This window comes from Daucus carota, chromosome 6, assembly GCF_001625215.2.
Source record: "Daucus carota subsp. sativus chromosome 6, DH1 v3.0, whole genome shotgun sequence".
Classification (NCBI taxonomy): domain Eukaryota; kingdom Viridiplantae; phylum Streptophyta; class Magnoliopsida; order Apiales; family Apiaceae; genus Daucus; species Daucus carota.
Window position 1 is genome coordinate 17,123,005 of NC_030386.2, and position 12,476 is coordinate 17,135,480.

Here is a 12,476-nt window from a genome sequence, read left to right on the forward strand (position 1 = left end):
CAGCCATCTATTTCGGACAGAATAAGGAAGCACATGCATATGCAATATGGCTAAAGCAGATCAAAAACGATAAAACCATCAGAGTAGAAGAGGCAAGCACCATATGGTCGACCACGCAACAAAAGCGATAGCACATGTTTTATAATGTTCATCAAAACCCCACCACCACAAAACCGAAACCAGGAAAAAAAAAAGGAGATAATTTCAGGGAGATTTTAAGATCATATAATGGGTCCAAAAGCCTAAAAGATACTTTCTATGCAACTTGCAATATTCAACTAGCTCTATCATTTTCCGAATGGATAGAACAGTTTCTAAAGAACGGCATACACAGAAAATTAAATCCTGCATCCACATGAAGACTGATGGAAAATGAACAAAAGGTTGAAGAGTTTCTAAGGAACCACAGACAAAGAAAACTTAATCCTGCATCCATATGAAGACCGATGGAAAACTGGTCATTCCCATGGTAAAATATAGGCCAATTCTGTTTGCTTGTATAATTTACTATAATTTACAAGAAAGTTATATGTGTAAGATGCCCCTACCTGACATATTACATAGAGATCTGCAAACTAATATATTAATTAACATAATCGAACACAGAGCACATGTACTAAATGACACAGAGGCATGTTTATCTATTTTATGAAGGGATGTAACCATAGAAGTTGGGCAACTAACTAGAGAGCTAGTAATACAACAGATTAAAAGGATGATTCAATGATACGGTGGATGACACAAATTCATAAATTGACGACAAGCGGATAGGAAACTCTGTCTGTCACAAGTACAGAGTTTGGGACATAAAGATACTCACAGCCTTCTCACTCTTATCAGATTAACTCCAAATGCCAGCGAGTTATATTACTGAATTACTGCCTCCTATCATCTACTACAGCAACTGCAACAGCTTCGTATATGCAGTAGCAGAAAAAAAGTTATCATATGAAGAAGGTTTTTCAAGTTGTATGAGCTATGAAGCTAAGATTGAAGTATTTATAAGATATTCTGGAAACTCATAATTCATAGTTCCTAATTTACAATCTGTCCTTGTATGAAATTTACATGTTTAATCAATTCCATTATTCTCATGTACTGCGGCATTATGTATACAGCATCTCCCACACCATTTGTTAGAATCAGCCCCTTATGTCACTTAAAAGGAGATTCAGATTCAGATCTTCCATGCAATGTATACGTGCAGTGGGTTTCTCAAGACAATGTCCTATAAAGTTATTCCTAATAAACTCTATCAGTTATCTAATTCTTTCTTTTTAATAGAAATTAAGCACATGATACTCCTGCCACAAAGATACACTTCCAGCTTATCAAATTAATAAAGGCAAACTGATAAAACTTTGCATCAGATCTAACATTATCAATGTATATTACTCTACGGAATGGTAAAAAAGTTCAGAATAGATCTCACACCCTCTAATATACAAAAGGACCACAAGGGGACCTCATGAATTCTACCAATGTGAAACGATAACATATGGTTACAGCTAATCATACCACATGACATGTCTACTCTAAAAATTATTTACCCGGCCAGAGGTTTCACAGCTAAATGCCAGTTTAGCCAACAAGATAGCGAGTGGTCCATAAGAAAGATATAAGCTTTAGAACAATAATAGACATACAAAACTAGAATAATAACTATAATAGGAAAACTCTTGGAAGGCTTAAGAACTGAGCTCTTTTAGACAAAACACCACATCAATAGATTTAACAATCAAAATCCCCAAATTCTGAATAACATTAATCACCTTAAGTTACATTAAGAGTATTCTTGTAGCAGGATATGGTAAAATACTCTAATATAAGCTACAATTAAAGATGCAACCTCAAGCTTTTAACCTTGACAACAAGAAGAAAATCACTCTAAAAGAACACAACCAAGAATTAAAGGTCTAATTTAACAAAACAAAGAAAAAAGAAACAGCTTGAGAAAAACCTCCATATCAGTATAATGTCTCAACCCAAGCAATGCAGTCTTATTCGGGTTTTCTGCAGAGAATCATATGCATAGGAGTAAAAATCTTGGCCTCACCGCCCTTAGTCAAGTAATCGGCAGTGACAAACAACATCTCATGAACATCCACCGTCCCTTTGGGAGCAATCCCCAAAAACGACAAAATCATAACAAGAATATGGTTCCTCCAATAGGCAATCCTCCCCATTTTGAGCCTGGTCCACCACGGCTGAGCAGGTGGCCTGGCCAAATCCTTCTCCTTGACAACCTCAAACCCAACTTTCTTGGCAACCTCAGCTATATCAGTGTAATGCCTCAACCCGGGCAACGCGTCTCCCCTCTCAATCCCTTGTATGATCTCCACATGCTCCGCGTTCTCCCCATCATAAAACTCCGTGGTCACCCACTCATATGAAACATACATCCCACCCGGCTTCAAAACCCGGAAAATCTCCGCATAAACATCCTCCAACTTAGGAGCATGACAAGTGGCCTCAATCGAATACGCCCCATCAAAAGTATTATCCCCAAATGGCATTTCAAGAAAATTCCCACACACAACCTCACACAACTTATCCAAACCAGCCTTTTTATTATGCAAAGTAGCTCTATTCACCTGATACTCATTAATCGTAATCCCCACCACACTGGCACCCGAATGCGCCGCAATAGCCCTCATAGGCCCCCCCACACCACAACCAGCATCAAGAATCTTATCCCCGGGCTTCACATTCAGCAGATCTACAGCCATCTCTTCATGGATCTGGGTCGCCTCGAGATGCGACTTCCCCGGAAGAGCCGGCGAGAAATGAAAGCTCTGGCCCCACCCCCACTCGTAAATATCGGTCACCAGATTATAAAAAGTGTCGACAAACGCTGGGACCTTCTCAGTCTTCTCAATCTGCTTGGGGGTCTTGAAGAAAGACCAGTAGTTGTTGTAATTGTCCTGGACTTTGTCGTCGTCGATGGAGCCTCCGGAGAGATTCACGGCCGCCTTGCCCTTTCGTTCGGCTGACCCCAGGATGCAGATGAACCAGTAGAACCCGCCGCCGATTAAAGCGGTGGTCAACAGTAATGAGAGAGTGTCCATGGCTGTGTGTGTATAATTGGGTGTGTTGTGTGTGTATATAGATGGGAGAGTGAGGAGAGTGAGGAGAGGGGTTTGATTGAGTTTAGTCTGTGTTTGAGTTTCTCGGTCTTTTGATAGAAAAAATCTTGGGGGTTAGATCTCTAACATGTGCGGACACGCTGGAACCATGGGGAGAGGAGAATTAACAAAAGAGTGTGCACCGAAATCTAAGAATTTGAAGTATTTTGGTTGTTGTAATTGCAAGAGGTCTATTATTATTAGAAAGTGTAAATCAATGAAAATCTTCCAAATTTATAGATTTTAGTACTTAGCATATCCTGTATACCCATACGCGCACATCAGAAAAACCATTAAGAAAATACTAGGATTAAAGAGCCATGTAATTAAATTTTGTGCAATTTTGTCTAAATTTATGAGCCGTTGGTTTGTTTTTATAGCATGTACTATGATTTTGCTAAAACGAGCATAAAAAATAGAAGGAGATTTCATAAATATATCAATTTTTGGATATTTACTTATAAATATATCATTTTTTGTGAAATCTAATATAGCAAAAGTCTTCTCTTCCTCTTCACTACAACCACATTAGCCAATCAATCCGGCTATTCAATCTCCTTGATAAATTTAATTTTTTTTAATGATAAATTTGACCTCGAGGAGTTTTTCTAATTCGCTTTCGATCACTTTTTGTCTTTACATAGCAAAATTCATCTTATTTTGCTTAATCGATGGCTTCGGGGACCCCTGGATCCAGACCTAGCATGTATGGTATTGTTGAACGATTTCTATGACCTTTTTTTATTCAAGTTTCATGTCTTTTCCGATGTGCACCATTTTTGCTGAGCACTTGGCATAGAAATCCACCTCTTCGATTTCGGTCCTTCATTCGGCTACTGGATTAGACAAATCAGCTCCAAATTTCTCCAGCTTAATGTGCATGGCATGACTAGTGCCCACGCCCCACAGCTTCGTCCTTTGTCTTGCGACTTTTATTCCCTTCAACGCCCTCAGAATTCTTGTCTTTGTCTAGATACTCTAACATGATAATCCGAGTTGTTCTCTAATCGCCTCTCATCTCTCCCACTCCATTATCGATCAAGAACTTCACTTTCAGATGCAAGGACCGGTCTTTCCAAAATTGCGTTGTACGGGCTGTCTATCCGAACCACATAGCCCTTCACCTACTTTACAATAGTATATGACGATCTACGGAGTAAAAGAGGTAAAGTGGTTGTACCTTCGATCAGCACCAGTTAATTATCGAAGTCATATAAAGTCTAAAAAAGCCTCATGACAAGACTCGAGCAGCTCACCATCTAACTTCATATTTAGATATACTATATATGATCAAGCACATTGATCAAACTACCCCTATCGACCAGTACTTTTTAAATCTTATCTTGATCGTCATGGAATTGATGACTAAGGGGATTTTCGTGCGGCCAGATAACATCCTCATAATTGTCCTCAGTGAAAATAATCGAGAGGATTAGTTTTACTAAATTAACCTGATAAAAGCGTTATATAGATATTTTTCGAAAATTTGCTTAGTGTCTTCCTAAAAATTCGTTTCTAGATCCGCCCCTTATGCATAACATATTTCTTATCCAGGACCGACCCACCGTATACGATTCTAACTTCTCCTATGTACTTTTCAGATTCTTCAAAACCCTCAACCCTTATCATCCTCAGTGCCCAGCTGATCTCTTTAATCATTCATATACCGGGTGGAAGTGACCTCTTCACACATGTTTTCATCTCTTAATTTTCACAAGTATCATCTCGTAAATCATGACTTTCTTTCCAAGTATCTCTATTATTTATTTGTCTACATCCTAGACCACGACTTCTTTTGCACTAGCCACTAGCCATGTCTAATCTTATTCCACTCGTTAGTTTGTATTTTGGGTAAGCTAGTTGGACTGGTTTGTATTCCACTCATTACCATTTTACAAAATGATATAGAAAGAATTATAGTAACAAATTAGTCGGTTTTTATTACATAAGCCGAACGTCTGCATGACAATATCATTAGGGTCAGAAAAATATTATTAAAAATTTTTTTATTTCCTTTTATAGATTATTTTTATATGCAATTGGGATTATATATTTTTATTATTATAAGACTATTACTCCCACAAGTATCTGCCCCGGCATCAATTTTATATATCACCTTTATATATATAAACATAAATTTATTTCAACTTAGTTATATCGCTAATTATTACATCCTGAAAATTACAAAAATTAATTAAAATATTAAAATCCAGTGGAAATGAACTATAAAAGAAGATTTCCTTCCCAGGATAGAGAGCAGTTCAAGGGTAATTTAGCAGCAAGAATCAACTAGAAAGCATAATTTTATTGTAAAAGCCAGTAACGCACATAGCTTAGGCGCAAAAAGGATTACAGACAAACAGAGGAAAGGCTTGAGAAAAACCTGACAAGTCTTATTATTCAGGTTTCCTGCAGAGGATCGTATGCATGGGAGTAAAAATCTTGGCCTCGCCACCTCTAGTCAAGTAATCAGCAGTCACGCACAGCATATCATGAACATCCACAGTCCCTTTGGGCGCGATCCCTAAGAACGACAGAATGACAACAAGAACATGGTTCCTCCAGTAAGCAACTCTCCCCATTTTCAGCCTTGTCCACCAGGGTCCAGCCGGTGGCTTGGCGAAATCCTTCTCTTTTACTACTTGAAACCCAACTTTTTTCGCAATCTTGGATATGTCACTGTAATGCCTTAACCCCGGTAAGGCATTGCCCCTCTCGACTTCTTGCACAATTTTCACATGATCTTTGTTATTGGCATCGTAGAATTCAGTAGTTACCCATTCGTACGAGACAAATAGACGTCCGGGCTTTAAGACCCGGTAAATTTCAGTGTAAACATCTTCTAGTTTAGGGGCATGACAAGTAGCTTCCATTGCATAAGCCCCTTCAAAACTATTGTCATCAAAAGGCATTTCAAGAAAGTTTCCACAAACAACTTCACATAAGGTGTCTAACCCGGCTTTCTTGTTGTGCATACGAGCCCGTTCCACTTGATACTCGTTGATTGTGATGCCAACGATGTTAGCACCTGAGTGAGAAGCGATGGCCCTCATAGGCCCGCCAACGCCACAACCAACATCAAGAATTTTATCACCAGCTTTGACATTCAAGAAATCCACGGCTGTTTCTTCGTGGATTTGAGTAGCTTCAAGATAGGATTTTCCAGGTAAAGATGGAGCGAAATGGAAAGACTGGCCCCAGCCCCATTCGTAGATATCTGTGACAAGATTATAGAAAGTGTCTACGAAGGCAGGAACGTTATCAGTTTTTTCAATTTCTTTAGGACGTTTGAAGAACGACCAGTACTTGTTGTAGTTATCTTGGACCTTGTCATTGTCAATTGAGCCGCCAGAGAGGTCGATGGCACGTTTGCCCTTCCGTTCAGGGGAGCCTAAGATGCAGATGAACCAGTAGAGGCCTCCCACGATCACTGCTGTGGTGAACAACATAGGGAGAGTGTCCATGGCTCGAAGAGTGTGATATGTGTGTAGCAAGTATGAAGCATCTTGTTTATATAACGATAAAGGAGTGGAGCGGTTGCACCTATGGCACTTCCCGACAGCCGGCCGTTGAATCTTCATACGTATGTGCGTGTACATATATGCTGTCACTGTCAAGTTTCGGTAAACAAGCATTTTCTTCACATAGCCAGATGTGCTAGTTTGAGAGTGTCTGATTTCGACGTGTTGATGCTGTTGCAGTAGAATTCCTGCTCTCACTGTCTTATGCTCAAGGTCATTGCTTTAAGCATATGATTCATCACCCTGCCGTCTTTCTTCTGTATTTTCTCTTTTGGCACATAAATGAAAACAACTTCTCTCGTCTCATTTCTTGTAGGGTTCACATCTTGCTTCCACTTATTGTGGACTTGCTCATTGTTCTAGGGGGCACATTCCTTTGATGAAACATCTGATGGTGTGAGACTCTTTCGAGTCCAAGTCCATAGAATCCAAAGGGTCTAAAGGGATTTTTCGAAGAAAACGGCCTCCTACTACACTTCTACAAGATTGTGTACATAAATGATAACAATGCTGTTGAACTGAAATTTAAGTACTCAGACGGAAGTTATTGCAGAAGTATATAAACTAGGTCCAACGGCCATGCTTATAACAAGCCGTATTGACCAATTACTTATGTAGAGATAACTGAACAAAAGATTTGTAGAATTTCAGAAAGTTACACCAGACAAAATGATGAGAAAGACAACACCAAGTTTCCAAAGTATTGACACTTATTTGTTATACTATTTACAATTCCCAAGTCCCGCTAAGAGCAAGGAGACATCAACATTCAACCAAAAAGGTCTTCACTAGAGGTATAGCCATCAGCTTCAGAAGAACCATCACTGTTAGCATCGTACATAAGCTCAAGCAGCTCATGGCGTATCATTGACTGCTGGTCATTGTCCTCAGAACCTGTCCTCCGCCTCTGAAGTGAAAAGAGTTGCAACATCAGGTCCTCAGGTGAAGCCATGGACATCCAGCCCCTAGCCTTAGGTCTTAGCTGGAAAGACAAAGCAGAAAAGTATAAGCATCAAGATAACAGCACCAGCTCAACTAATTATCGTCAAGTCAGTCACTTGCATGGTCAATAACAGCTATATACACCATTTCTCTAATTATGTGTGCAAACAATTAGTGGCCTTCAAGTCAGTCGTCCACTTAATAGTCATCACCATCCCCACCAAAATAATACAAAATTTTCATTAATCAACATGTTTATCACTAGTAACCTCCTTCATATGTTCTCCATTTCATTCCCCCACCACATCATCCACATTAATATCAACATCCTCATAGTTATCATCATCAACATCGACATCATTATCATCGATGTCATCGTCGCCATCATCATCATCACTGTCATCGTCATCATCATTACTGTCATCATCATCCTCCTCCACCTCCTCCTCCTCCTCATCATCATCACCACCACCATCAGAAGAATTGTCACTGCCATCATTATCAGAATCATACTCGTCCTCGGTGAAATCAAAAAAGTAATCCTCGTCATCACTACTAGTAAAGAAATGAACTGGACCATGCATCAGAACCTTGTGCAAAAAGATAGTTACAGAAAATTAATACTTCCTCTACTGCCCCAATACAGTTTGTAGACTTAAACACAAATACAATTTCATTGAACCTTTACATCAATTCAATTCGATATATAAGATATCTAATGTTAAAATTCCAATATATCAACAAATATAAGGAAATAATCCCAAAACAAACATAAATCATGACAAAATCAGACACAAACCATTCTGATTGATCATCAATGCTTAAAGAGAGAACATGTTTCCTCTCTTTTTTTAAATTACAATTTGGTTTTAAAATGCCCAGAAGAACACAACTCATAGTGGTGGCCGTTGCAGTCACAAACAAACCCAACTTATCATTGCGTTTATGCATTTACATTTTCCCAGACGACTCAGTTAATTGGGCCTGGGAAATAAACAAGATTGCATAAGACAAGCCTATTTCATTTTCATGTCTATACACATAGTACTTTTGTGTTTCCAAGCCTATTTCTTGTTTATGCCTACACACATTATATTTACGTTTTCCATTTTATTAAAGAAAACAAATTTAACTTGCGTTCTCAAAGGAACAAAATTATATATATTTTTTAAAAAAACTAATAAAAACGTAATATGAGGTTGAATTTTTCAGTGACAAAAGGGTCATTTTTACGGACTCTAATATTAAGGGCCATTTTGCTCCAAATGGTGTCACCCATTTAAAGAATAAAAATGTAAATATATCAGATACAAAATTAAACTTAAAAGAAAAAAAAATGCTGCCCAGACATCTGGCCTTCCACAGGGCGGTAGTAACTGTTATGGATGCACATACAAAGTAATATACAGTTCTAATCTGATTCTTTTGGGATGAAGTAAGAACGGATCATCTCTACACTGAAAAGACACATTTCACGTCTCTGTGTAGAACAGAATGATACAGAAAATATTGCCTCAGGCTGCCATGAATTTTTGGACAACGCATTGCAATCAGAACGTAAACCACGGTAATTATCGTAAAGTTTTAACAATTAATTAACAGTAATAAAAGCATACCTTTTCAATGTTTTTGGGGAGAGTAGCTCTCTCAGCAGCTTTTGGAATCCATAGTTTTATGTCACTCTCGATCCCACTGCTAGCCAGTGCTGCTGTGTGAGGATGAGCCTCGATACAATTAACCACTTTTTTATCTGCTTCTATAACTCGTAAGAGCTCCCCAGTTCTCTTCCTCCAAATGAAAATCCGTCCACAATCTGACCCACTTACAACATACTCACATCTAGGCCCAAAAAAGCTTACACCCTTCACTGTTTCACGGTTTCGATGCCCCTTGTAAACTTGTGGAGAAGCTACTACATTAGAATTGTTACCGGAGGACGATTCAGCCGAGGCATGATGAGATTTCATTTCATCAGCATCACTGTCCATATATTTAGGAGAGGCGAAATCTGGATCGGGTCCCAACCCCATGTCCTTCGAGAACAGATATATGAATTCATCATTGTAAGTGGCAAGTAGCTCACTTTGATCAGAGAATGCCAAACCAGTTATGCCCACCAGCCCATCCCCAATTAAATGTGGAGGGCAAAAATAGTCAGCCGGCTGACCAAAATCAGAGGAGCCATCCCACTTGTACCTCCGAATATCATAGAGCCTAGTATATTCATCTGAGCCTGCAACTGCGAACAGATTAGGGTTTCTTGGGTCTATTGCAATCGCATTCAGACGAACAACTGGCATTAGACCATCTTGGGTAGATTGGCAAGTAAATAGTTCTGTAGCAGCTCCAGTTCTCAGGTCAAACTGTCAGACATTATATTAGTTAATCAATTGTGTTACTTATATATAAATAATCAGTACAAAAGAATGACTGAATATAAGAGAAACTAATATATAATCTTAAGAGCAGTAAACAGCAAACCTATGACAAAGATCCATCTATATTAACTACATGTGCCATTCTTCTGCATCTAACAAGATTACTAGTTCACCACACCTACCTTAGCTCTTAGTTGTCACTTCTAAATTGGACATTTTAAGTGTTGAAGAGAGAAACTTCACACGTTTTTACAGTTTTAGGTTTGTGCTGGCTGACTCCATTTTATTGGAAGAAAAATGAAGAGTTAAAAAAAAGAGAAAGGGATGAGCATGATGAGAAACTACACAAATGTTATTAAAGACAATGTATTTGCACGTATTCTCTAGCTTTGCATCCATACAACTCACACCAATAGTACCCCGACCACGCGGACAACACATGCAATTGCAAGGAATATATTAATCAACTACGCATATCCTATTTGATTAGGCTTTCATGATTCTAATTTCAAGTTCTGCTGAGGTAGAGGGTGATAACACAAATATCACTAGAAGTAGTGTTTGACAGATGACTCTACTCACATGTTGGACCAGTCCATCTTCACCACATGTATAGAAGATATGAGGGCTTCCAGGTTCAATTGCCAGCTTATGAGCTCGTCCACGATGTCTAGATAACAATTTAGTTTCCACATGACCACGTTCAAGAATCTTAGCACTCCTCACCTATATATAGACAATACTAATAATTAGTTTCAAATTTCAAGAAGTACCTGCTGCAACATAATTGTTTAAAAAAATTGAAATACCAAATACTAAGCCCAGATATTGATTAAATTTCACATTCTTGACCATATTCAACTAATGATCTGGAGCTCCTACAGCAGTAGCCTAAGAAAAAAAGATTACATACCTGCCCATCAGCAGCACATGTGACAATGCTTCTGTCATCCGAGAACGGCATGAATTTCGCTTGGAAGACATTGTTATTATGACCACTGTGAAATGCCAGTTTAGCACACCCAGATTGCCAATCCCACAGTATAACCCTGCGGTCATCAGAGCCTGAAACAAGAATGTCACCATCAGAACTAAAGCTTACGGTGTTCACGCAACCTCTGTGCATCTCCAGTTTCCCATGAAGATCAAGACGCAGCACAAGATCCTGAAAAATACAAGTAACCTCTCAATGACCGGGAAACATAAATTCATAACTTCTCGACATTAAAACAACAGAAATAACATTCCAACATTACCCAAAGAAAAGGACTCAATGAACAAACCACACATCAAACTGTAATTAATTAAAAGCAAACTAATAACTAAAAACACAAAACACACATATACACAATCATAGAGGTGTAAATCATAATCAAGTCGAACATTCATCACTGAAACATAAATCCAAACTACTAATCACAACTCACATTCACGACACATTAGAAGTACACTTTAATTAATTTATCGAAACTAACAATGTAACTCTAAAACACATTATTCTATCAATTTATCGAGATTATTAATTTATCGAGTATTGATTTATCGAGATACCTCGGAAGCAGCGAGACGTTGAGCGAAGATGCGATTAGAGATCTGGCCGACTTCGCGTTGCGAGACATCGAGAATCGCCGAGTCCAGGTTGTGTCTACCTCGCTTTTTCATTCTAATCCTCTTTCGATTAAATCTTTTATTGTGATTATAATGAGAAATAAAGGCGATGCTCTATTCAATTACAAGATGCATATAGAGAGAGGGGGGGGGGTTGGAATCGGAGGTGTTTTCTAGAGATGAAAGAGGGGAGGGGGCATGGGGTTCAAGTGTCTTTTATGTTTGTAAATTGTATGCTTCATCTCGCTATCCACACGTGGAGCTCTTTTAGGGAATATTGAGATGTCATCACAGCATGAGGGTGACGACTTAATTTCAGGAGGATTTAAACAATTTTCATAATTAGAGTATCTCCGACAGTGTTGGTTATAATGATCCGTTAAATTGAACTTGTGAGATATTAGATAAAATTTGCTGAACCTGTGAGACATTATGCTTTAATGGTATTGATTATATTGGTTGGCTATAATTTAAAAATAGTATCTTATTAATATTTTGGATTGTTATAAATAGAATATATTACTTTAATTACTTTAAGTTATGTGTAATCTTCTTACAAATTTTCTTACAGACTTGTAGTGCATCGACAAATATAGTCATTCATAGAAGGTCGGTTATAATTATAGATAACATGTGGTATGTTTGGAGTGTAAATTTTTGAAGCCATTAGCTATACTTTTTATTTTTGGTATGACAACTGGATTTTAGTTAAAGGTCTTCATGGTTGGAGATTAGCTAAAGGGTCTTCGGCTCTTGAAATAGGTAATTTCCCCAGAACATTATATAAATATTAGTATTAATTTCTTGCCTTCTTGAATTTTATTTTGATTGTCAGATATTTAAAAAAAATGGACTCTCTTTGGGATTATTAATGTTATCAATTTGATTAGAGAATATTTTGA

General features: G+C 38.1%; 3 protein-coding genes across 4 annotated transcripts; all 3 read right to left on the minus strand.

Moving 5' to 3' along the window:
* Positions 1-1,730: 1,730 nt before the first annotated feature.
* On the minus strand, positions 1,731-3,321 carry LOC108226426 (24-methylenesterol C-methyltransferase 2). Its single transcript, XM_017401383.2, has one exon. It carries the CDS (start codon positions 3,066-3,068, stop codon positions 2,001-2,003), a length of 1,068 nt encoding a protein of 355 aa, XP_017256872.1. The 5' UTR covers positions 3,069-3,321; the 3' UTR covers positions 1,731-2,000.
* Positions 3,322-5,410: 2,089 nt separating this feature from the next.
* LOC108226424 (24-methylenesterol C-methyltransferase 2) lies at positions 5,411-6,869 on the minus strand. Its single transcript, XM_017401381.2, has one exon. It carries the CDS (start codon positions 6,758-6,760, stop codon positions 5,522-5,524), a length of 1,239 nt encoding a protein of 412 aa, XP_017256870.1. The 5' UTR covers positions 6,761-6,869; the 3' UTR covers positions 5,411-5,521.
* Positions 6,870-7,141: 272 nt separating this feature from the next.
* Positions 7,142-11,819, minus strand: LOC108226423 (uncharacterized). Of its 2 annotated transcripts, none has more exons than XM_017401379.2 (5): positions 11,518-11,819; positions 10,880-11,131; positions 10,549-10,692; positions 9,205-9,951; positions 7,142-7,628 (listed from the first exon to the last, which is right to left on the minus strand). In XM_017401379.2, the coding sequence occupies exons 1-5, from the start codon at positions 11,626-11,628 to the stop codon at positions 7,416-7,418; spliced, it is 1,467 nt and encodes a 488-aa protein (XP_017256868.1). In that variant the 5' UTR covers positions 11,629-11,819; the 3' UTR covers positions 7,142-7,415. The 2 variants fall into 2 exon arrangements, with proteins under 2 accessions (XP_017256868.1, XP_017256867.1); XM_017401378.2 differs by lacking the exon at positions 7,142-7,628 and adding an exon at positions 7,730-8,178 and having other exon boundaries at positions 11,518-11,783.
* Between the last annotated feature and the right edge of the window lie 657 nt (positions 11,820-12,476).